At 47.4% G+C, this 27000-nt stretch overlaps 1 protein-coding gene and 2 pseudogenes across 1 annotated transcript; 2 read left to right on the plus strand and 1 right to left on the minus strand.

The window, feature by feature from the left end:
* Positions 1-7085: 7085 nt before the first annotated feature.
* Positions 7086-7204, minus strand: LOC134945966 (5S ribosomal RNA; annotated as a pseudogene).
* A 15654-nt stretch (positions 7205-22858) lies between these two features.
* On the plus strand, positions 22859-22977 carry LOC134947261 (5S ribosomal RNA; annotated as a pseudogene).
* Positions 22978-24787: 1810 nt separating this feature from the next.
* On the plus strand, positions 24788-25396 carry LOC134944368 (taste receptor type 2 member 41-like). Its single transcript, XM_063932946.1, has one exon. It carries the CDS (start codon positions 24788-24790, stop codon positions 25394-25396), a length of 609 nt encoding a protein of 202 aa, XP_063789016.1.
* The last annotated feature ends 1604 nt before the right edge of the window (positions 25397-27000 follow it).

Below are 27000 nucleotides of genomic sequence, written 5' to 3' on the forward strand. Positions count from 1 at the left end.
AGAAGAAGGATGGTTCACTCAGACCCTGCATTGACTTTAGAGCTTTGAATAAAATCTCAGTAAAGAATACTTACCCTCTGCCGCTGATCTCTGTCCTCTTTGATCAGCTACGTTCGGCCGTGATTTTTTCTAAAATTGACCTTAGAGGAGCATATAACCTCATCAGAATCAAGTTAGGGGATGAGTGGAAAACGGCATTCAGTACTCAATCAGGCCACTATGAGTATCTGGTTATGCCATTCGGCCTGTCAAACGCTCCGGCAGTTTTCCAGGATCTCATTAATGATGTGCTCCGTGAATTTCTTGGAAGATTCGTTGTAGTCTACTTAGACGATATTTTGATATATTCTGACTCTGTAGAACAACATGTTACCCAGGTGCGTCAGGTGCTAAAGAAATTACGTGAAAATCACCTATATGCCAAACTGGAGAAGTGTGAATTTCATGTCACGGAGGTATCCTTTTTAGGGTACATTATTTCCCCTCGGGGATTCCGTATGGAACCGAAGAAGCTCCAAGCCATCCTTAGTTGGGCGCAACCCACCAATTTAAAAGCAATTCAGCGCTTTTTAGGGTTTGCGAACTACTATAGAAGATTTATTCACTCTTTCTCTGACCTAGTTGCTCCCATTGTGGCACTTACTAAGAAGGGAGCAGATCCTACCAATTGGTCATGTGAAGCTGAGTTATCTTTTCAGGCCTTGAAACAAGCCTTTGTCTCAGCCCCTGTCCTTAGACATCCCAACCCAGAATTGCCTTTCATTGTTGAGGTTGATGCCTCGGAGGTTGGAGTAGGGGCTATCCTTTCTCAGAAGGATCCAGATTCCCTTGAATTACATCCTTGTGCCTTTATGTCCAGGAAATTCTCATCTGCAGAATCCAACTACGATGTTGGTAACCGGGAATTGCTGGCTATTAAATGGGCGTTCGAGGAGTGGAGGCATTGGCTTGAAGGAGCGACCCATACCATTTCAGTTTTGACTGATCACAAAAATCTTCAATACATTGAATCTGCTAAACGACTGAATGCCCGGCAGGCTCGTTGGGCTTTATTTTTTACTCGTTTCAAATTCATTATCACCTTCAGGCCAGGTTCCAAGAATACTAAGGCAGATGCCCTGTCACGCAGTTTTCTTCCAGTTCAAGACAACAGTCCTGTTACTCCCATACTTCCGTCTTCAGTCATTCGGGCAGGCCTCACACAGGATGTATTTACCCAGTTAAAGCTGCTTCAACATCAAGCTCCTGGAAATACTCCTGCTGGTCGTCTTTTTGTCCCTGAGTTTTTGAGAGCTACTATTTTGGCAGAGTTTCATGATAGCAAGGTTGCCGGGCATCCGGGAATCGCTAAGACTTTGGAATTAGTCTCCCGCTCAGTATGGTGGCCTGGTCTTTCCAAAGACATTAAAGAGTTTGTTTTTTCGTGTCAGGTCTGTGCACAGCATAAAGTTCCCCGTTCTTTGCCTATAGGTCAACTTATGCCCTTGAATGTTCCCCTTAGGCCATGGTCGCATATCTCCATGGATTTTGTGGTGGACCTCCCTCTGTCAGCCCGATGCCGAGTCATATGGGTGGTAGTGGACCGTTTTAGCAAAATGGCCCATTTCATTGCTCTTCCCCGATTGCCATCTGCCCAGGGATTGGCAGTCTTGTTCCTCCGCCATGTTTTCAGACTCCATGGCTTACCCACTGATATTGTCTCTGACAGGGGTCCACAATTCATTGCACAATTTTGGAAGTCCTTTTGTGCTTCGTTGAAGATGAAATTATCATTAACCTCCGGCTATCATCCCCAATCCAATGGACAGACTGAGCGAGTTAACCAATCTCTTAAACAATATTTGCGTTTGTACTCGGCCAAACTCCAGAATGACTGGTCTGAGTTTCTTCCATTGGCGGAGTTTGCTTATAATAATGCCTGTCATTCCTCCACCAATGTGTCTCCATTTTTTGCCGTTTTTGGTTTTCACCCCAGAGCTAATTCATTTTTTCAACATTCCTCTGTCTCCTCTCTGGCCCTGACCTCTCATCTTAAACTTATTTGGAAAAAAGTGCACCTGGCTCTCAGAAAAGCAGCATTCCGGGAAAAAAGATTTTCTGACAGGCTCCGGCGGCCGTGCACTTTTAAAGTAGGAGACAGGGTGTGGTTGTCAACTCGCAACATTAAACTCCGACAAACCTCAGCCAGATTGGGTCCTAGATTTATTGGACCATTTCTCATTATCAAAAAAGTCAATCCAGTTGCTTTCCGGTTACGCTTACCAAAAACTTTACGGATCGGAAATACCTTCCATTGCTCATTGCTTAAACCTTATGTTTCGTCCAGTAGATTTCCTCGTAAAATATCTCAGGGGAGATCTCCAGTAAATGTACAGGGTCAGCAGGAGTTCTTGGTGGAGAAGGTTCTCGATTCCAAGTTGTCCCGGGGTCGGCTTTATTTTTTGGTACATTGGAGAGGTTATGGGCCAGAGGAAAGGTCTTGGGTCCTGGATGAGGACCTTCATGCCCCAAGGCTCAAAAGGGCATTTTTTCGAGAATTTCCTCAGAAACCTGGCTTTAGGGGTTCCTTGACCCTTCCTCAAGGGGGGGGTACTGTTAGGCGCCGGGGTCCGCTCGTCGGTGCGGCCCGGCGCCTAGCAACCAGGGACGCCGTGCGCGTTCAGCCGCCGGCTCCCTGGCAACGCTAGATGCCGGGCGCACAGAGCCGCTCTGACCTTAGCAACGGGGACGCCACGTTCAGCCGCGTTCCCCGTTGCTGGGTCTGTCCTAAATTACCTGATTATGTGCTGGCCGTGCAGCATGCAAGCTACACGGCATTTCCATTGATTACCCTGTCTGGATCTTGATTGGAGGGTTCCTGAATAAAGGCACCCTCAGGACTTCTTACAGACGCCGGTGATAGCTTCCTGTTTGCCTGTGTGTCAGCTACAGAGAGTTTCCTGTCCTGCTCTATCCGGTTGTTCCTGTCCTCAGTGATCCTGTACTCGGAAGTTTGTCATCTATTCCTGGAGTCTGACCGAGCACCTGTAACATCCTGTGGTGTTCGTGAGTCGCGGCGCAGCCGTGTGTTGCGGCTTGTCCGCTTACTGCTTATTATTTAGTATCTTTGTGTTCTGGAGCTTTTGCGGAGGATTCCGCTCCCACAGATCCACTCTGGTATCCAGCGGTGCTGGATAGGAGTACGGATCAGTGGATTTTTGGTTGTCCTTTTCCCTGGCGGCTAGTCCGCACATACCGTTTGTTTAAGTTAGTTAGCTTGTAACCCCTGGCCTGGTTGCTTAGTCAGAGGGCCCCTTGTTATCACCCTGTCTCGGATTTCCCTTTGTCTCCCATTAAGACCTGCGGGGGCATCGGGGTTGGGCAGACATAATCCGCCCTTCGAACGCGGCTGCCATGGGCTCAAGCAACCATAGTCTCGCAAGGGATTTCTGATAACACGGGCGAGACAACGGAGTTAGGGTGCCAGGGGTTACTAGGCTCTCCTGCTCCCACAACCAGCATATCTTCCGAGTACTCAGACCTCTGCTATAAGATCTCCTCGGGTCTGGAGTACGGGAATCATAACAGCACTCACCCCAAGGCAATTCACCAGCAAAGAGACCACAAAATGGCCTAGCCTGTCCTATATATATTAACCCTCCCCTTTTCCTAAGGGCTGTACTTCCTCACAGCTAGGTCCACCCCTCACAAGATGTTTAACTCATTCCTTTCCTATGTAGTCAATTCTCTCTCCTACTGTGTAAAATGATGTATTAGATACAGTGGGGCAGATGTATTAACCTGGAGAAGGCATAAGGAAGTGATAAACCAGTGATAAGTGAAAGGTGATAAAGGAACCAGCCAATCAGATCCTAACTGTTAATTTACATATAGGAGCTGATTGGCTGGTGTCTTTCACCTTGCACATATCACTGGTTCCTTACGCCTTCTCCAGGTTAATACATCTGCCCCAGTATTCCCGGGAATGTGCCCATAACCGTAATAATGTGGCAGCTAGAAACTGAATCACCAGCCTCATATGGGGCCCATTAATCAAACAACATTTGCGACTAGTTGGGGTGTTTTTTTTTGTGGTTAGCTGCAAATATTAAGTATCCCCCAAAATTATGGAGGGATCACAGCTGGTTTCTCCGATACCTGCAACGATCCTTCCATTACCATAGGCAGCTGCATCCAGTGACGGACTGGGCCTCCATTTCGGCCAGGGCACTTGTGAAGGCCCGTCACGGGGAGGGGCACACTGTCACATTGTATGGGGGGGGGAGGGTGCCGTGAGTTGTGGACTCGTGGCACGCCCCCATTACCATGGCGATGCTTGCTGGGAGCAGGGGCACGCCGCAAGTCAGTGGGGCGTGGACGCACAGCATGCCCTCATTTCCATGGAGACTGGTGGGGTCGGCTCAGCCAGAGAGCCGCAGGATGCGCTGCCTGCTCTCTGAGGGACCAGACTGGCCCACCTGCCCATCGGCCCTGCCAGATGGGCAGTCGGGCCCTGGTTGCATCCCTTATCAGTTTCTATGGGGGATGCGATGCAGACAGATTTACCAATATCTGGAATGTGATGCATTGCCGATATAGGCCCCTGTAGCTTCCGCCATCTTCAGATTGCAGTTGCCAGTTGTAGCCTGTAGGCTACACATCGTAGATGTAGGTCCAGCAGGGTTCCCCAGGAAGTGGCTGCTGTGCATGGCGGTCGACATTGAAAAGGCAGACAGTACAAAAGGTCAACAGGGTCAAAAGGTAGAAAGGGTCAAAAGGTCGACATAAAAGTGGTCGACATAAAAAAGGAAGACACTGTTTTTTTTTTTAAATTTTACATGTTTTTGGACTATTTCATACCTTCTCTATCCATGTCGGCAAAGAGTTGGTTATGAACCTTCTGGCGAGTGCAGCGAGCCACCGAGCCCGAAGCGTTGCAAGCGAAGTGAGCCCCCTGAGGGGATGGCTTTCTATAATTGGGGGTCCCAGATGATAAAACTATCCACACAAACCACAAATATGCTAAAAAATTGTGACTACCTTTTTGATGTCGACCTTTTGACCCTGTTGACATTTTGACTGTCTAACATGTGGTGTTTATCTATTGACTGTCTAACTAGACACTGTCTATTATATCACACCCGTATTTACCCTGCACAGAAACAATATAACACACCCAAATCTAACGCTCTCTGCACACGTTACATCTGCCCCACCTGCACTGCACATGTTACATCTGCCCCACCTGCACTGCACATGGTTTTGCACATTAGAGAAAAATGTTGCTGCTGCGATCAGGTCTGAATTAGGCCCAGGGAATGCTGATTAACCCAATACACAGAAAGTCAGTATCTATTGTATGTATTTACTAACAAGTAGGGGGGGGGCGGGCTTCCCTTTCCCCGCAGGTACCCTCTTAGTGTTATAGAGGAGACAAGCCACCCTCTCCCCGCAGGTACCCCCTTAGTGTTATAGAGGGGAGAAGCCACCCTTTACCCGCAGGTACCACGTTAGTGTTATAGAGGAGACAAGCCACCCTCTCCCCGCAGGTACCACGTTAGTATTATAAAGGAGACAAACCACCGTTTCCCCGCAGGTACCCCCTTAGTGTTATAGAGAAGACAAGCTATCCTTTCCCCGCAGGTACCCCCTTAGTGTTATAGAGGAGACTAGCCACCCTTTCCCCGCAGGTACCCCCTTAGTGTTATAGAGGAGACAAGCCACCCTTTCCCCACAGGTACCACTTTAGTGTTATAGAGAAGACAAGCCATCCTTTCCCCGCAGGTACCACCTTAGTGTTATAGAGGAGACAAGCCACCCTTTCCCCGCAGGTACCACCTTAGTGTTATAGAGGAGACAAGCCACCCTTTCCCCGCAGGTACCACCTTAGTGTTATAGAGGGGACAAGCCACCCTTTCCCCGCAGGTACCCCCTTAGTGTTATAGAGGGGACAAGCCACCCTTTCCCCGCAGGTACCCTCTTAGTGTTATAGAGGAGACAAGCCACCCTCTCCCCGCAGGTACCCCCTTAGTGTTATAGAGGGGACAAGCCACCCTTTTCCCACAGATACCCCCTTAGTGTTATAGAGGGGACAAGCCACCCTTTCCCCACAGGTACCACTTTAGTGTTATAGAGAAGACAAGCCATCCTTTCCCCGCAGGTACCACCTTAGTGTTATAGAGGAGACAAGCCACCCTGTCCCCGTAGGTACCACCTTAGTGTTATAGAGGAGACAAGCCACCCTTTCCCCGCAGGTACCCCCTTAGTGTTATAGAGGGGACAAGCCACCCTTTCCCCGCAGGTACCACCTTAGTGTTATAGAGGGGACAAGCCACCCTTTCCCCGCAGGTACCACCTTAGTGTTATAGAGGAGACAAGCCACCCTTTCCCCGCAGGTACCCCCTTAGTGTTATAGAGGGGAGAAGCCACCCTTTACCCGCAGGTACCACGTTAGTGTTATAGAGGAGACAAGCCACCCTCTCCCCGCAGGTACCACGTTAGTATTATAAAGGAGACAAACCACCGTTTCCCCGCAGGTACCCCCTTAGTGTTATAGAGAAGACAAGCTATCCTTTCCCCGCAGGTACCCCCTTAGTGTTATAGAGGAGACTAGCCACCCTTTCCCCGCAGGTACCCCCTTAGTGTTATAGAGGAGACAAGCCACCCTTTCCCCACAGGTACCACTTTAGTGTTACAACAAAAGGGAGAGAAGAAGACTCTTTTGTGGGTGCACTCTTGTATGTTTAAGAGGTCTCAGAAGAGACAATAAGTAAAAATTATAAATGAATTTTTAAATATAACTTTTATTAACAACAATTGATAAAATAGTAGAGTTTACTGTCAAAAATTGGAGGTAGGGGTGGGGGGAAGGGTGGGGGGAGTTGGGGAAAAGAAAGGGGGGAACACAGAACGAATTAATTACAGTGTAAATACTGAATATTGTTCTGGAATGCCTGGGTGCGATAATAACAGCTGGAGACCCTGAAAATTGAAGTGTTTTTATTCTCTCATGAGCGATGATGAGGAGACAGATGGGATGATTAAAGATGGAATGAGCAAGATGAATCTGCTGTCAGTGTTAGACGCTGAGCAAAACCGTCCAGGAATTTCTACTAAACTGAGTATTCCTCGAGAGTCTCCCACTCGAGTACTGACCCAGCCCTACACTGCTTAGCTTCCAAGATCGGAAGGATTCGGGCGTTACCAGTGTGGTATGATAGTAGAAAAAATATTTGATATCGAGGGCTCGAGAATCACTGATGAGAGTTCACGAAAATGGAGAAATAAGAGAAAAGAAAAGACAAGAGAATGGGTGGAGGAGGAAAATAGGGGATCTGCTGCCACCGTTAGACCGGGATAATTACCCCTGAATCAGTGGTGAGAGTCCTGAAGATAGTATAAAGTGAGGAAAAGGAAACGATACTGATAGGTAAAAATTTTTGAGATTGGTTGATAGACAATGGGCTGCTTGATTGCAGGATGCTGATAGTACCTATGATAAAGGTATTAGGTGTGATAAAGAGCAATTTGTACACAATTAGCAGTCAAATAAATTGATTAGACCCATACATCACCATCAATTATCAGATTATTACAATTATACCAAAATGGTATCAGGTGGAAAAAGAAGGAGAAAATGAACAACAATTTCTTATTTGTGTTCCGCTGTATGCAGAGCTGCAGAAATACTATATAATATGATTGCAAGATGCTGATAGTACCTATGATAAAGGTACTTGGTGTGATAAGGAGCAATTTGTACACAATTAGCAGATAATTAAGTTGATTGGAACCATGCATCACCATCAATTTGATGCTGACAGATTATTGCACATTGTACCAAAATGGTATCAGGTGAAAAGAGAAAGAGATAATAAACAGTTGATTGTACAGAGCTGCAGCAGTGCTATATAATACGCAGTATAGAGGATAGTGATAAATTGCTCAGCCAAATGATTAGATCAATATTGATGACTGAAAATAAAGGTTTAAACAGTATCCTATGTGGTATTAAGCCGCTAAATGCCGACTATCTGTAAAACGGGTACTTGCAAAAAACAGCTTGATGAATGCTATTATCAAATATAAATATGCAAAAAGATGCTGAGATTGAGCAGATATTACCCGGAATTGTATGGAACGATCAGTCACTAATATGAGCAGGATACTTTCTGAGTACGGAATGTCCGTGTCAAAGTCCAGGCAAATTGAAGATGCAGGATACACTGGTTCTCAGGAGCTGAGCAGTTCGTTTATAGCCGCACTGCCGATCAAAGTACCTGATGTATTGTGGAGACGTGGTCAGGTTGGCTGAGGAGAAGAGAGACACAATGTTCCTGGTCCCATCGCGGTAGTATCTAGCGGCTGCGGGTTGATGCAGCGGCTGCTGGGGAAAGAGCGGCTCGTGGTTCAGGATGTCCGGAATCAGCTGTCACACCCAGGCAGTGGGGGTAGGGAACGGAAAACTAGTTTCACCCGTTCACCGGGCTTGATCACTTCCTGTTCCCAGAGGGGATAGTGCAGGCTTTATCTTGCAAGGGAGCTGGTCGTTGTCCAATCAAAAGAGAGGCGTGTCCTGCGTTTGTAAATTGCTGCACAGGTGGAACGGTTGTTCTGTTTAGTATTGGTTCCCTATTATGCTTGCAATTAGTGGCCCATTGCACAAAAGGAAAAAACAGAGAATAACACTTTAGTGTTATAGAGAAGACAAGCCATCCTTTCCCCGCAGGTACTGTACCACCTTAGTGTTATAGAGGAGACAAGCCACCCTTTCCCCGCAGGTACCACCTTAGTGTTATAGAGGAGACAAGCCACCCTTTCCCCGCAGGTACCACCTTAGTGTTATAGAGGAGAAAAGCCACCCTTTCCCCGCAGGTACCACCTTAGTGTTATAGAGGGGACAAGCCACCCTTTCCCCGCAGGTACCCCCTTAGTGTTATAGAGGGGACAAGCCACCCTTTCCCCGCAGGTACCCTCTTAGTGTTATAGAGGAGACAAGCCACCCTTTCCCCGCAGGTACCCCTTAGTGTTATAGAGGAGACTAGCCACCCTTTCCCCGCAGGTACCACGTAAGTGTTATAGAGGAAACAAACCACCCTTTCCCCGCAGGTACCCCCTAAGTGTTATAGAGAAGACAAGGTATCCTTTCCCCGCAGGTACCCCCTTAGTGTTATAGAGGAGACAAGCCACCCTTTCCCCACAGGTACTACGTTAGTGTTATAGAGGAGACAAACCACCCTTTTCCCCGCAGTTACCCCCTTAGTGTTATAGAGGAGACAAGCCACCCTCTCCCCGCAGGTACCCCTTTAGTGTTATAGAGGGGACAAGCCACCCTTTCCCCGCAGGTACCCCCTTAGTGTTATAGAGGAGACAAGCCACCCTCTCCCCGCAGGTACCCCCTTAGTGTTATAGAGGAGACAAGCCACCCTCTCCCCGCAGGTACCCCCTTAGTGTTATAGAGGGGACAAGCCACCCTTTTCCCACAGATACCCCCTTAGTGTTATAGAGGGGACAAGCCACCCTTTCCCCACAGGTACCACTTTAGTGTTATAGAGAAGACAAGCCATCCTTTTCCCGCAGGTACCACCTTAGTGTTATAGAGGAGACAAGCCACCCTTTCCCCGCAGGTACCCCCTTAGTGTTATAGAGGGGACAAGCCACCCTTTCCCCGCAGGTACCACCTTAGTGTTATAGAGGGGACAAGCCACCCTTTCCCCGCAGGTAAACTCCTTAGTGTTATAGAGGGAACAAGCCACCCTTTCCCCGCAGGTACCACCTTAGTGTTATAGAGGGGACAAGCCACCCTTTCCCCGCAGATACACCCCTTAGTGTTATAGAGGGGACAAGCCACCCTTTCCCAGCAGGTACCACCTTAGTGTTATAGAGGAGACAAGCCACCCTTTCCCCGCAGGTACCCTCTTAGTGTTATAGAGGAGAAAAGCCACCCTTTCCCTGCAGGTACCACCTTAGTGTTATAGGGGGGACAAGCCACCCTTTACCCCGCAGGTACCACCTTAGTGTTATAGAGGAGACAAGCCACCCTTTCCCCGCAGGTACACCCTTAGTGTTATAGAGGAGAAAAGCCACCCTTTCCCTGCAGGTACCACCTTAATGTTATAGAGGGGACAAGCCACCCTTTCCCCACAGGTACCACGTTAGTGTTGTAGAGGAGACAAGCCACCCTTTCCCCGCAGGTACCCCCTTAGTGTTATAGAGAAGACAAGCCACCCTTTCCCTGCAGGTACCACCTTAGTGTTATAGAGGGGACAAGCCACCCTTTCCCCGCAGGTACCACCTTAGTGTTATAGAGGAGACAAGCCAACCTGTCCCCGTAGGTACCCCCTTAGTGTTATAGAGGAGACAAGCCACCCTTTCCCCGCAGGTACCCCCTTAGTGTTATAGAGGGGACAAGCCACCCTTTCCCCGCAGGTACCACCTTAGTGTTATAGAGGGGACAAGCCACCCTTTCCCCGCAGGTACCACCTTAGTGTTATAGAGGAGACAAGCCACCCTTTCCCCGCAGGTACCACCTTAGTGTTATAGAGGGGACAAGCCACCCTTTCCCCGCAGGTACCCCCTTAGTGTTATAGAGGGGACAAGCCACCCTTTCCCCGCAGGTACCCTCTTAGTGTTATAGAGGAGACAAGCCACCCTCTCCCCGCAGGTACCCCCTTAGTGTTATAGAGGGGACAAGCCACCCTTTTCCCACAGATACCCCCTTAGTGTTATAGAGGGGACAAGCCACCCTTTCCCCACAGGTACCACTTTAGTGTTATAGAGAAGACAAGCCATCCTTTCCCCGCAGGTACCACCTTAGTGTTATAGAGGAGACAAGCCACTCTTTCCCCGTAGGTACCACCTTAGTGTTATAGAGGAGACAAGCCACCCTTTCCCCGCAGGTACCCCCTTAGTGTTATAGAGGGGACAAGCCACCCTTTCCCCGCAGGTACCACCTTAGTGTTATAGAGGGGACAAGCCACCCTTTCCCCGCAGGTAAACTCCTTAGTGTTATAGAGGGAACAAGCCACCCTTTCCCCGCAGGTACCACCTTAGTGTTATAGAGGGGACAAGCCACCCTTTCCCCGCAGATACACCCCTTAGTGTTATAGAGGGGACAAGCGACCCTTTCCCAGCAGGTACCACCTTAGTGTTATAGAAGAGACAAGCCACCCTTTCCCCGCAGGTACCCTCTTAGTGTTATAGAGGAGAAAAGCCACCCTTTCCCTGCAGGTACCACCTTAGTGTTATAGGGGGGACAAGCCACCCTTTACCCCGCAGGTACCACCTTAGTGTTATAGAGGAGACAAGCCACCCTTTCCCCGCAGGTACACCCTTAGTGTTATAGAGGAGAAAAGCCACCCTTTCCCTGCAGGTACCACCTTAATGTTATAGAGGGGACAAGCCACCCTTTCCCCACAGGTACCACATTAGTGTTGTAGAGGAGACAAGCCACCCTTTCCCCGCAGGTACCCCCTTAGTGTTATAGAGAAGACAAGCCACCCTTTCCCTGCAGGTACCACCTTAGTGTTATAGAGGGGACAAGCCACCCTTTCCCCGCAGGTACCCCCTTAGTGGTATAGAGGAGACAAGCCACCCTTTCCCCGCAGGTACCCCCTTAGTGTTATAGAGGGGACCAGCCACCCTTTCCCCACAGGTTCCCCCTTAGTGTTATAGAGGGGACAAGTCACCCTTTCCCCGCAGGTTCCACCTTAGTGTTATAGAGGGGACAAGCCACCCTTTCCCCGCAGGTACCCCTTTAGTGTTATAGAGAAGACAAGCCATCCTTTCCCCGCAGGTACCACCTTAGTGTTTTAGAGGAGACAAGCCACCCTTTCCCCGCTGGTACCACCTTAGTGCTATAGAGGAGACAAGCCACCCTTTCCCCGCAGGTACCACCTTAGTGTTATAGAGGAGACAAGCCATCCTTTCCCCGCAGGTAACCCCCTTAGTGTTATAGAGGGGACAAGCCACCCTTTCCCCGCAGGTACCACCTTAGTGTTATAGAGGGGACAAGCCACCCTTTCCCCGCAGGTACCCCCTTAGTGTTATAGAGGAGACAAGCCACCCTTTCCCCGCAGGTACCCCCCTTAGTGTTATAGAGGGGACAAGCCACGTTCTCCCCGCAGGTACCACCTTAGTGTTATAGAGGGGACAAGCCACCCTTTCCCTACAGGTACCACATTAGTGTTGTCGAGTAGAAAAGCCACCCTTTCCCCGCAGGTACCCCCTTAGTGTTATAGAGAAGACAAGCCATTCTTTCCCCGCAGGTATCACCTTAGTGTTATAGAGGAGACAGCCACCCTTTCCCCGCAGGTACCCCCTTAGTGTTATAGAGGAGACAAGCCACCCTTTCCCCCCAGGTACCACGTTAGTGTTATAGAGGAGACAAGCCACCCTTTCCCCGCAGGTACCACGTAAGTGTTATAGAGGAAACAAACCACCCTTTCCCCGCAGGTACCCCCTTAGTGTTATAGAGAAGACAAGCTATCCTTTCCCCGCAGGTACCCCCTTAGTGTTATAGAGGAGACAAGCCACCCTTTCCCCGCAGGTAACCCCTTAGTGTTATAGAGAAGACAAGCTATCCTTTCCCCGCAGGTACCCCCTTAGTGTTATAGAGAAGACAAGCCACCCTTTCCCCGCAGGTACCACGTTAGTGTTATAGAGAAGACAAGCCATTCTTTCCCCGCAGGTATCACCTTAGTGTTATAGAGGAGACAAGCCACCCTTTCCCCGAAGGTACCCCCTTAGTGTTGTAGAGGAGACAAGCCACCCTTTCCCCACAGGTACCACGTTAGTGTTATAGAGGAGACAAGCCACCCTTTCCCCGCAGGTACCCCCTTAGTGTTATAGAGGAGACAAGCCACCCTTTCCCCGCAGGTACCCCTTAGTGTTATAGAGGAGACTAGCCACCATTTCCCCGCAGGTACCACGTAAGTGTTATAGAGGAAACAAACCACCCTTTCCCCGCAGGTACCCCCTTAGTGTTATAGAGAAGACAAGCTATCCTTTCCCCGCAGGTACCCCCTTAGTGTTATAGAGGAGACAAGCTACCCTTTCCCCGCTGGTACCCCCTTAGTGTTATAGAGGAGACAAGCCACCCTTTCCCCGAAGGTACCCCCTTAGTGTTATAGAGGAGACAAGCCACCCTTTCCCCGCAGGTACCACGTTAGTGTTATAGAGGAGACAAGCCACCCTTTCCCCGCAGGTACCACGTTAGTGTTATAGAGGAGACAAGCCACCCTTTCCCCGCAGGTACCCCCTTAGTGTTATAGAGGAGACAAGCCACCCTTTCCCCGCAGGTACCCCTTAGTGTTATAGAGGAGACTAGCCACCCTTTCCCCGCAGGTACCACGTAAGTGTTATAGAGGAAACAAACCACCCTTTCCCCGCAGGTACCCCCTAAGTGTTATAGAGAAGACAAGGTATCCTTTCCCCGCAGGTACCCCCTTAGTGTTATAGAGGAGACAAGCCACCCTTTCCCCACAGGTACTACGTTAGTGTTATAGAGGAGACAAACCACCCTTTCCCCCGCAGTTACCCCCTTAGTGTTATAGAGAAGACAAGCCACCCTTTCCCCGCAGGTACCACGTTAGTGTTATAGAGAAGACAAGCCATTCTTTCCCCGCAGGTATCACCTTAGTGTTATAGAGGAGACAAGCCACCCTTTCCCCGCAGGTACCCCCTTAGTGTTATAGAGGAGACAAGCCACCCTTTCCCCGCAGGTACCACGTTAGTGTTATAGAGGAGACAAGCCACCCTTTCCCCGCAGGTACCCCCTTAGTGTTATAGAGGAGACAAGCCACCCTTTCCCCGCAGGTACCCCTTAGTGTTATAGAGGAGACTAGCCACCCTTTCCCCGCAGGTACCACGTAAGTGTTATAGAGGAAACAAACCACCCTTTCCCCGCAGGTACCCCCTTAATGTTATAGAGAAGACAAGCTATCCTTTCCCCGCAGGTACCCCCTTAGTGTTATAGAGGAGACAAGCCACCCTTTCCCCGAAGGTACCCCCTTAGTGTTATAGAGGAGACAAGCCACCCTTTCCCCGCAGGTACCACCTTAGTGTTATAGAGGAGACAAACCACCCTTTCCCCGCAGTTACCCCCTTAGTGTTATAGAGAAGACAAGCCACCCTTTCCCCGCAGGTACCCCCTTAGTGTTATAGAGGAGACAAGCCACCCTTTCCCCGCAGGTACCCCCTTAGTGTTATAGAGGAAACAAGCCACCCTTTCCCCGCAGGTACCCCCCTTAGTGTTATAGAGGGGACAAGCCACCCTCTCCCCGCAGGTACCCTCTTAGTGTTATAGAGGAGACAAGCCATTCTTTCCCCACAGGTATCACCTTAGTGTTATAGAGGGGACAAGCCACCCTTTCCCTACAGGTACCACGTTAGTGTTGTAGAGGAGACAAGCCACCCTTTCCCCGCAGTTACCACCTTAGTGTTATAGAGGAGACAAGCCACCCTTTCCCCGCAGTTACCCCCTTAATGTTATAGAGAAGACAAGCCACCCTTTCCCCCACAGGTACCACCTTAGTGTTATAGAGTGGACAAGCCACCCTTTCCCTACAGGTACCCCCTTAGTGTTATAGAAGAGACAAGCCACACTTTCCCCGCAGGTACCCCCTTAGTGTTATAGAGGGGATAAGCCACCCTTTCCCCGCAGGTACCCCCTTAGTGTTATAGAGGAGACAAGCCACCCTTTCCCCGCAGGTACCACCTTAGTGTTATAGAGGGGACAAGCCACCCTTTCCCAGCAAGTACCACCTTAGTGTTATAGAGGAGACAAGCCACCCTTTCCCCGCAGGTACCACCTTAGTGTTATAGAGGGGACAAGCCACCCATTTCCCGCAGGTACCCCCCTTAGTGTTATAGAGGGGACAAGCCACCCTTTCCCCGCAGGTACCACCTTAGTGTTATAGAGGGGACAAGCCACCCTTTCCCCGCAGGTACCCTCTTAGTGTTATAGAGGAGACAAGCCACCCTTTCCACGCAGGTATTCCCTTAGTGTTATAGAAGGGACAAGCCACCCTTTCCCCGCAGGTACCCCCTTAGTGTTATAGAGGAGACAAGCTACCCTTTCCCCACAGGTACCCTCTTAGTGTTATAGAGGAGACAAGCCACCCTTTCCACGCAGGTATTCCCTTAGTGTTATAGAGAGGACAAGCCATCCTTTCCCTGCAGGTACCCCCTTAGTGTTATAGAGAGGACAAACCACCCTTTTCCCGCAGGTACCCCCTTAGTGTTATAGAGGAGACAAGCCACCCTTTCCCAGCAAGTACCCCCTTAGTGTTATAGAGCAGACAAGCCACCCTTTTCCCACAGATACACCCCTTAGTGTTATAGAGGGGACAAGCCATCCTTTGCCCGCAGGTACCACCTTAGTGTTATAGAGGGGCAAGCCACCCTCTCCCCGCAGGTACCCCCTTAGTGTTATAGAGGGGACAAGCCACCCTTTCCCAACAGGTATCACCTTAGTGTTATAGAAGGGACAAGCCACCCTTTCCCCGCAGGTACCCCCTTAGTGTTATGGAGGGGACAAGCCACCCTTTCCCCACAGATACACCCCTTAGTGTTATAGAGGGGACAAGCCCCCCTTTCCCCGCAGGTACCCTCTTAGTGTTATAGAGGGGACAAGCCACCCTTTCCCCGCAGGTACCCCCTTAGTGTTATAGAGGAGACAAGCCACCCTTTCCCGGCAGGTACCCCCTTAGTGTTATAGAGGGGACAAGCCACCCTTTCCCCGCAGGTACCACCTTAGTGTTATAGAGGGGCAAGCCACCATTTCCCCGCAGGTACCACCTTAGTGTTATAGAGGGGACAAGCCAGCCTTTCCCCGCAGGTACCCCCCTTAGTGTTATAGAGGGGACAAGCCACCCTTTTCCTGCAGGTACCCCCTTAGTGTTATAGAGGGGACAAGCCACCCTTTCCCCGCAAGGACCCCTTAGTGTTATAGAGGGGACAAGCCACCCTTTCCCCGCAGGTACCCCCTTAGTGTTAAAGAGGGGACAAGCCACCCTTTCCCCGCAGGTACCCCCTTAGTGTTATAGAGGAGACAAGCCACCCTTTCCCCGCAGGTACCCCCTTAGTGTTATAGAGGGGACAAGCCACCTTTTCCCCGCAAGTACCCCCTTAGTGTTATAGAGGGGACAAGCCACCCTTTCCCCGCAGGTACCCCCCTTAGTGTTATAGAGTGGGCAATCTCCCCTTTCCCCACAGGTACTCCACGTAGTGTAATATACAGATGGGGCAACGCTAGCCCTGGCTCCATGTGTGCCTAGGCATGCTTAGGACTCAGGTGTTTCCATCCCTGACTGGGCGCGCGTACCCGTGATGGAGACACACCCCATTAACTACAATGGGAGAATGTCTCCGTCCAGGCAGGCGTGCGTGCCCAGACGGAGACGCTCTCCTATTCTATGAATGGGAGAGTGTCTCTGAGCACTCACAGCTTCACTAGGCGGATGGATTGCCTAGTCACGCCGTGAGTGCACGTCTGCGATGGAGCCGCATCAGATGAGCGCTGCTCCATTTGTAGGGGCAGGCTCACATTCTCCATCAGGCTGCCCCATTTATCCACCGCTGCACACTCTGAGAGCACCCCAAAAGTGTTATATAGGGGCAGGCACTTCACATCCCTCAGACTGCCCTGTTGTCTCTCCGCTGCATGCTCTGTGGGTGCCCCTGAAGCGTTATATAGGGGGCAGGCTCCCCTCCTCCCTCACACCGCCCCATTGTCCCTCTACTATGCTCTCTACGGGTGCCCCTGAAGCGTTATATAGGGAGCAGGCTCGCCTCCTCCCTCACACCGCCCCATTGTCCCTCTACTGTGCTCTCTACGGGTCCCTTTGAAGCGTTATATAGGGGGTAGGCTCCCCTCCTCCTTCACACCGCCCCATTGTCCCTCTACTGTGCTCTCTATGGGTGCCCCTGAAGCGTTATATAGGGGGCAGGCTCCCCTCCTCCCTCACACCGCCCCATTGTCCCTCTACTGTGCTCTCTACGGGTGCCCCTGAAGCGTTATATAGGGGGTAGGCTCCCCTCCTCCTTCACACCGCCCCATTGTCCCTCTACTGTGCTTTCTACGGGTGCCCCTGAAGCGTTATATAGGGGGTAGGCTCCCCTCCTGTTTTGCCCTGCCTCCGTAAATAGTTATTTATGAGGTAGACTCAATTTGTATGAACAGGTTCTTATATAACAGTTAATTGCTTGCATAGACTGCTTAGCTTCATCTGGTGTACTACAAGTACTACAATGGCCTGCATAGACTGTTTGCCCTAACTTCAGCTGGTGCACTTCAAATGTTACAGTAGCCTATAGGCATTAAACTGTGGTTACACTAGAAGGTAAGCAATTGCGTGGATTCTCTTGTACAATTGACTGCCTAACCTGTTACATTCTAAGTGTGTAATACTGTGTAATACTGTGTCATACAGATGGAGCCACGCTAGTCATGGCTCCGTCTGTGCCTAGGCGTGCCTAGGACTTGGCATCTCCGTCTCCGACTGGTCGCGCACGCCCTTGACGGAGAGGCGCCCCATTCACTTGAATGGAGAGCATCTCCGTCCCCGCGCCTGGACAGAGACGCTCTGAATGGGAGTGTCTCTGTGCACTCCTGGCGTGACTAGGCAGGCGGATCGCCTAGTCACGACGGGAGTGCGCTTTTGCGATGGAGTCACCTCAGATGAGCGCAGCTCCATCTGTATTTGTTACACAATTGCATTGTAAGTATTTGATACTGTTCCAAAGTGTCAGAATCAGCCTTCCTGGAGTTGGAGCCTAAAGAAAGAACTGCTTGTATCAATGTATTTCCTTTACCCGCAAAAATAGGTAATTGGGGGGTGGACTGGTGGTCCGTGAGTGAGGACATGTCTCCATGAGCTTCTGCTCCACTTGGGATATTGCAGATACATCTGTGTTCCATTTTTGGGTTCTCTCTAAAAGCTGTTGTGAGGGGCTCAGCAATCCAGGTGGCAGATTTAATCAAGCATATCATCAATGCCACAATGAGGTGGAGGCAGCAATATCAGAGGCAGCCCATAAGGTTGACTCTTCTAACAAAAAGTTGTTTAAAGAATTTGCCAAGCGACAGGGAGAATGTTAGTGTTTTTACTCCACAGGAAGTTCATCGTAACATAGCTAATCTCAACCAGAACTTTTTGTTTTTGTTTTTTGGTAATCTCACTAGCCATTTGCTGGCACATAAGATGAGGGGAAGGTTGACAAAGGAGCGGGTGCAAAATGTTTTTAATTCTAAGGGTGCCAAAGTTTCTGATCCAATAGAGATTGCAAACATGTTTGTGGTCTACTCTTCTCATTTATACAATCTCAGGGCTGATTTTAATAACCCCTCCACCCCTTCCCCTCAGCTTTCTACCGTGTCAATTGACACTTTTCTACAAGAAGTATACCCCCCCCTCCTTGGACCCTGCGACTGGCTTGTTCCTGGAATCCCCTTGGGTTTTTACACTATCTCCCATGCTTTTTGCACTGGGTGAAATAATCAGACGTCATGGCCTGGTCTACCGCTGCTATGCAGATGATACACAACTGTATATGTCCTTTGCTCCAGGCACTGAGAACCCAATAACAACCCTAAATTGCTGCCTAGCCGAGTTTCAGGAGTGGATGAGTCCCAGTTGGCTGAGACTGAACCCTGATAAAACAGAAGTCCTGATGATAGGTCTCAGGACAAGACTGCAGTATAGCCAACTGACAGGACTTACGCTTGGAAGTTCTGAACTACAAAACACTGATCACGTGCAGAATCTTGGTTTTGTCCTGGATAGTGACCTGACACTTAAACATCAGGTGTCAGCCGCAATCAAATCCTCATTCTTTCATCTGAACATAGCCAGTATCAAGCACTTAATTCCCTCAGAAGACCTGCCTAAAGTCATACATGCATTTGTATCATCACACCTAGACTACTGCAATGACCTCTACCTTGGTCTCCCAGAAAAAGAATTGCACCACTTGCAGATGGTACAAACTGCAGCTGCCAGACTACTAACCAACCAACCCCGTTCCAGCCACTTAACACCCATTCTCTACTCCAGGGACGTGCAGTGAGGTAAATGGCTCAGGAGGCACTGGCTAACACTAGAACCAGATTTACACACAATATATTAGCCAAAGGGTACATCTGGGCATTATACACAGGTGCAGCAGTATAAACTCCTGGAAATTTGGTGAGATTTGATCAGAGATGTGCAGAAAAGATAGGCAAGTGAGGCATTGTTTCACCTGCCATATACTTTTTACTCTACTGCATCGCCTGCCATATACGTTTTGGCTATAAAAATGATTAGAATAATACAACGAAGATATTGCAAACATATTCTTTGCATTTTTCATATACTTTATACAGTGAAAACTCTGGAACAAACATTAGTATGACAGGAAAGGCTCTGCCTCATCTGCCTCACCCCACCGTACGTCACTGCTCTACCCCCTTCACTGGCTGCCTGTACAATGGAGAATCGTTTTCAGGATTGGCTTACTCACTTTCAAAGTCCTACATGACCAGAGTCCAAGGTACTTGAAGCAGCTTCTGATTTTTTACTGTCCCACTCGATTGCTGTGATCTGTAGATGAAGGACTATTAACAGTACCTAGAATCTCCCGGAATTCATCTGGGGTCGAGCTTTCAACTTTGTGGGTCTGAATCTATGGAATTCTTTTCCCCGCACAGTGCGAGACACCGCAACTATATAATCCTTCAAAAATAGACTAAAGACTTATCTATTTACTCAGCATTTACTGTTAAACTTGTTTTGTATTTTGAGCTGTAAAGACAATTGCAAAGCACTTTGAGTCCTATTAGGAGAAAAGTGCTATGTAAATATCATATTCATTATTATTATTATTATTATTATTATTATTGGTCGCTTGAAGAGATAGAAGCTTATATAGACTCTTTGCAGCTAGAAAAAAAGCCCTAGAGCCAGATGCTTACCCTTCCACTTTCTATATAACTTCTAAGTATGATCTAGCATGGGTTTTGGTTTCCATGTTCAATGATGCATTGGAGGAAGGCTGGTTCCCGAAGGAGATGTTGGAGGCATAGATTGTTGCTATCCATAATCTGGGAAAGGCTTCTACTTAGGTGCAAAACTATGCAAAACTATACTACCCAATGATCTTATTGAATTTGGATATTGAGCTAAATGTTAAGCTGTTACAGAAGCTGATAAACCCGGACCAGGTAGGGTTCATCTTGATCAGGCAGGCCGCAGATAGCACTCAATTGGTTTTTACATTATTGATAAAGATGTGCACCGCCCCCAGGTATTATTTTTGGTTCTATTATGTTGTCTGGTTTTGGTGTTTCCAAAACTGCCCTCAAGTGTTTGGATTTTGGATGTTTTTTTTCCCTAAAAATTTATAAAAACAGCTAAAATAACATAATTTTGTTTTTTGTGTTCCTACATTATTATTAACCTCAATAACATTATTTTCCAGTCAGTTTTGACCAACTCACAGCTCAAATTATTGTTTTCATCCAGTTTAGGCCAAAAGGTTGCACTGACCTAGTTGACTGACTATGCTAAGTGAGAAAAGTTACCAGATGTCACTCTACGCTAATACCGAATACCAGGCATCAAACTGGGTGGAGTCACATGAAACCAATACGTGTATTTAATTTTTTATTTTATATATTTTTTATGCATAAAATTTTAAAAACAGCAACACAAAAACACAAACATAAAAGACCATATATGCATCAACAGTGTTATATAAGCATACAATTTATAAAACAAATGATCTCAATATTAAAAATTGCATAGACTAATAAAACTGAGGTGGATCAGTTTAACTGTTCTCTTTGCACAATGAGAACAAAAATGTAAAAAACTATTGAAAAATTACTGTAGCCACGTATAGTTAAACTAGAGATGAGCGGGTTCGGATTTAATGCAAGAATTAACGCGAGTTCGGTTTTATCTGCATTTTTCTTATTCGCTATCCAAAACACATGACATCCGTGAGCCAATAAGATGCCATTTTGAGATCTGAGTAAAACCAAACCTGCTCATCTCTAGATCAAACACAAGATGTGTGCAGTACAGTTGTTCATTTATGTAGTGCTGTTCCTTGAGTCCAGACCCTCGACTTATATCAAATAAGTCCTAGGTAGGATCTCACTGCAGGCAAGTGTGATACAGTGTCTCAATCCCGGCCGTATACAGCAATACAGTGTTTTATATCTGTGCGCTATGGAATCATCAGCGCCTGTAATAGAGCTCACTGTGAGATGGGTTTGCAGATGGGGTCCCCTGGCTGGAGACCTTATGCCAAATAGGAAGGAGCCAACTAGGAGGCAACATGACTTCTCTGTTCTCCAAGATGAGGTGCTGCTGCTACTTCCAAACAAGCCAGTGCGCTGTTTGCGGAGTCTGACTACAATCATGATAACAAAGCTGGGTGTTCACAGCAGGTCTCTGGTATGTCCTGCCATGCTAAGTGGAAAAGGGTTGGGTTAGGGATGCCGCACAGGACAGTAGGATGGTGTATAAATAAGAATTTTAGAACTATGTAGTCTCTGAGGTAACTGACTTGTATTTGAGACAAATATTCTTGTAATGTATTACTATATACCCTTTGCTTTCTGCTCATTGGGTAACATGCCAAGTGATTGTCAGTGGTGACTGAAGGGTTAAGGGCAAAGGTTGATGTATGAAACAGACGTACGTTTCACTTGTGTTAGTTCATGGGCGGCATGCACCCATGAACAAACACTAAGTGAAACGTACATTGGGAGGAGTGACCCGGATCACGTGAGGCGCGCACACATGATCTGCGGAGCTGGCAGCACATGGAGCACCGGACCATTCCCCAGCATGCCCGTCATCTTATCTAGAAGACTGCTTACTGTATGGTAACACTGGCAATTCTGCATCAAGGACCCGTTGTTGATTATAACATACATGAATCTGTATCCGCATTTGTGCAATCTTTTATCAGCAAGTTAATGCAGTGAGGCAGACTCAGGAATTTTCTATATACTAGGGCTCCACTAATTATGGTATACCATGACAATATATAAATATCTATCAACAGCATTTATACCGTGTACCAGGATACCATAGAGTGTTTTATTATATATTGCCAGCCATCCGATACACCAAACACTGGTATTTCAGCTGTTTATTATCTGATACATACTATCAGCCCTTTGATACATTTATTAATGGTAACAATTGTTACAGATATCTGTTACGCTGCTACAGGTCTGATTAGAGGATAAAGATTAGAACATTGAACATACCTCCATTTTTTATTCATTGACTTGTGCACGAATCTTAAGTACGCGCATATATATGCAGTAAGCCATGACGAGCACATCGCACAGTGGCAGGGTGTGGGAGGTAATTCCCTGCACTGCAATACTTTGCACCAGGGAGGACCTTCTCACCACCACAGTGCTTGATAGCTCATTCTTTCTTCCTTCCAGCTAAAGAATGGCATCACACCCTCTCTCATTCCCCATCCTATACCAATTTATTGGCACGACGGGAGAACAGCAGAAGGGTGAGAATGCCACGATCTCAGCCTCTATCATAACCATCATAATCTTTAATAGTACGTTGGTCATTCAAACATTCTGAGGCATCTGTGCCTCCTAGTACAGATAAGACCTATGGTGTAACAAACAATCAGAGGTGTTTGTGTATGGTTTTACTAAGTGATCAGATTATTTAAAACCTCTGTATACCCTAAGATCTGGGATACTTGTGGGCCAATGACGATCACGTACACATATTTGTCAAAGTTCTTCATTTCATCTTGTTAAGGTATACTTTAAACCCTTAGATATATTTCTCTACAGACATATTTTCCCTGTAACAGTGGTTTTGTTTGCCGTTGATGGTCCGGTGGAACCTACAACCATACCACGCTATATATGCCCAGCCTCGTCCGATCTTGGAAGCAATATAGTGTTGGGCCTGGCCAGTACCTGGTTGGATGACCACCAGGGAATACCTGGTGTTGTAGGTTAAGACTTGCACTATCACCAGCATTAAGGACCCTGTGCATGGTCTCTGTCTTGTATAATTTACGCACTTGTGCAAAGGAAATATTATAATCTCTATAAGATTTTCATGAAAAGGGTGGTCAAATAAGGTGGACAACTATTAAATTGTCCCAAACATATTGGGCTCATTGTGTGCTTTTTTATATTTTTATATCCAAAGATAATTATTAAGAGTTATGTTTTATTGAGAATTTAACATAGCCCTGTCTCGGAGATAGAGTGCTCCCACCCAAGGGTACTTTTCTTCTTTTTCTTTTTCATACATTGGCCATGCCAAGTGACAGCAGTGGGTGGCACAAACATGTAGAAGATCAAGTTGAAACATGGCACATCTAGGAAACAGAGTGGCACTGCAGTGGCAGACAGGATGGCAGTTTAATAAACTCAACAACCCCATAGAAAGTAACCAAAAATGTTTTCATTAATAAAGAACTTGAGAAAGAGGGGGTTGGGATGTACTTTTTTTGTTTTCGGGGGTTTTATCACATTTTTCGTATGTACTATCACCTGCCCGCTGCGTTTTAGCCGATGAGGGTATCGGGAAAAAGAAAGGGGGGGAGAGGGGGAGGTAAGGAGAGAGAGCGGATGCATGATGCAACACATTTCGCATGCAATGTATTCCACTACTGATGAAAGCATAACTGTGTTGTTTTTTTTTAGCGCCATCTGTTTGAAGAAAATAGCAAAGGATGGCACTCCAGGTAAGAGGTGTCCTTTGCGATAAAAGGACTTCTATCTGCAGAGTAACGCATGCACCATGCGTGGTTTTGGTTCATGCATCCCGCCCTCTCTCTCCCCCTCTCTCTCTCTCTCTCTGGACAGGAATTATCAAGCATCGCATTTTGAATGCAATACATTCCACCGCTTATTACATGCATAAGGTCATTTAGTAACACTGTATGCATTAATGCAATAAAAACACAAAATACAGTTAAGAGCTGTCATTCGCTTTCTGAGAATGTTCCCCCCCGTGCAGAACACACGCTGCTGGCCACTCAGATCACCTGGACCTGGTGCAGCTGTCAGCGCTACTAGGTAAGATAGATGGAACTGTATATTGTATAAATATGTATGTACAGTATATATAACTTTATAAGGAAGTCTTTTAAATTGAAGGTCAACTTTAGTATATGTCGATTAATATATAATTAATAGGAATTTTGGATATCTTTTATATATGCCAACCAAGCGTCTCTTTATATTTGTACTGTTACATTTCACTAATCCAATAGATGTATCATTATTTGTGTGCATTTAGTATAAGTCGTGCACTATAAGCAAATCCCATTGTAATTCCTCCCCTCCCAACAGTTCAAGTTTCAGTGGTGGAATTAAATGTACAGTAAACACACAGGGAACAAGATATTGCCCAGATTTGCATGTCTCCCCCTGCTCCGTGCTCCCTCTGCCCGGCATGTAATCATTACACCACTGGCACTTGTCACATCTGCTGTCATTATATTAGTAAGGGAAACAGGACAGGTCGCCCGGCTGTGCAGAATGCAGCTGTCTGTGCAGAGTGTGATAAGCATCATTTTATCTATAATCGGGATACCTGGAATCATCATAAACTCCGCCACCCTCTCTGTGTACATCAGACTCTGGAGAACGAGCAATAGACTCGGAGCCAGTGACCCAATCCTGCTCTCTATGGCTCTCACCAATCTCCTCCTGGTGTGTCAGTTGTTGGTGACTTATTACTTGTATTATTTTCACACTCAATTTAACACAGGAATATTATTTTTGTTTTGCGTCCTGTACGTCCTGTACAATATGAGTTTGTGGAACACCGCCTGGCTCTCCATCTGCTACTGTGTGAAACTCGTCACCGTTACCCACCAGATCTTCCTCTGGGTGAAAATGTGGTTTCCCTCTTCCATCACCAAACTCCTCATAGGATCAGCAATATGGTCAGTTCTGGTGAATTTGCCCTTTATCTGGACAGTACAGATGATGTTTCCACAGAACACAAATATTACTGATGGGTCAGTACGTTCTGCAATGAAGTTGAAAATCCTTTATACTGTGCTGAACCTGCTGCTGAGTTACGTCCTGCCCTTTACCCTGACTGCCACCTGTATTGGGCTCAGTGTGACGTCTCTCCTGCACCATGTCTGGAGGATCAGGCAGAACGTGTCCCAGGACAGCTCATCCCCTCAGCTCCAGGCTCTTGTTCGGGCGGCTGTGACAATGACGCTGCGTGTGGTGTTGGACCTGACATTCCTTATTATCCTTATTTATTCATTTGCTGTGTCTCTCAATGTCAGTCCTGTCATAGAAACATTATTCTGGGTGTATCTCATCTCATATCCATCTGTACAAGCTTTCATACTAATCTTTGGAAACCCCAAATTGAAGCGAAGTCTCATGGTCATTAGATAACAGGCAGGACGTGTAGTTGGGTATCAGGCAGTGATTATATCTTACACATAATCTCAGCAGGTACAAGATAGATACACTTTAAGATTTTATTCTTATATTTCCCCTATTATGTAGTAGATGTGATTTTGTTTTATTTCTTAAGAATAAAGAAATCCTGAGTAGATGTACAGTATACATTAAAGTACAATCGTAGTTCATTGTGAGTTTCAATATTGTCTCTTACTTGCTGACTTCTGACAACCCCGGGCTTCTAAGGTAAAGCTTGGAGGAAGGCTGTAACCCAAAGTATTGTGCCCCTAGCACGCCCCCTGTCAGCAAGGTGATAATAACTTTACTGACCCTGACATACTTCTCGCTTCAATAAGGGACAGATACACTGAGCAGCAAAGGCCCAAATAATAATGTATGGTCCTATACTGCCTGGGTGAGATGGGGGGGGCAGCCATAGGCAGGAGTAAGTGGCAATATATATGGAAGTGATGGTATTATGGGAAGGAATGCAGAGATACTCACACTACACAGCCCAATGTATTGTGTCAGTCACACCTATTGCTGACAGGTGCATCAGATCCAGCATACAGCCATACACTCCCCATACACATACATTAGCAGTAGATTGGTAATAAGAGCTCACTGACTGTAAACATGGCACGGTCACAGGATGCCGCCTGTCCACCAGTTCAGATTGTCAGATCTCTGCCCTGCTAGAGCCGCCCCGGTCACCTGTAAGTGCTGCTACTGTGAGGTGGAAACATCTAGGAGTAACAGCAGCCCACCCCGCGATGCAGCAGCTGCACCACCTAACAACACGGGTCCACCAAGTGCCAACTCTACAGTTTAGTAGAGAAGAAATTATTCTCTGGATATGTTTCCCATGGTGGGGCCTGAGGAAAGGGAATGACACTACAGGATTGTGTGTCCCACCTGTGTGGCAGCAGGTTGGGAAGTCCCTATACTGTGTCATTATGACAGTGCCCCCTGTGCATATAGTGAGGTCCATCATACAATGGCTTGCTGCCTGGTACCGCTAGTCCTGAGTGTGATCAGCAGTAAGTGGTTCCAGTAGGAAGCCCCCAGTGTGGCAATCACCAGTCCTGCATTGCTTCTAGGGGATGCAGACTCAGCAGTCCATAGAGCCGCATCAGTGCTGCCGCACAGCGGGGAAATTAATTGTCAGGCACATACTGGCGGTGGCCATCTGATGTCATTGTGAGTGGCGGTCATCAACATCAGACCCTCGGTGTATGATCAATTACTGTTACTGTAGGTAAAACACATTTAATAAAAATGAAACCCATATAATTGTCAGTTGTGGTGTTATAAATGCATTGATGTAATCATAGAGTTCTACAATAATTATAACCAATGGGCTGTACGTTGCTATGAAGTACTCAGTGGTGCTATATGGAACATATACGACAACAGCTGTTACAATAGGGTAATGAATTTGTGTAATGATTTAGAGGTGATTTTAGTTCCTTCATGTAACGTGTGATTTGTCAGTGACATTTAGGATATAAATCTCTTCTTTCTCATCTTCCTGTTTTACTTCCTGTGTGTCACATGTGATATTCCTTACTCCTAACATTAATTAATAACTAACG

The sequence above is a fragment of the Pseudophryne corroboree genome, chromosome 7, assembly GCF_028390025.1.
Source record: "Pseudophryne corroboree isolate aPseCor3 chromosome 7, aPseCor3.hap2, whole genome shotgun sequence".
NCBI classification, from domain to species: Eukaryota; Metazoa; Chordata; class Amphibia; order Anura; family Myobatrachidae; genus Pseudophryne; species Pseudophryne corroboree.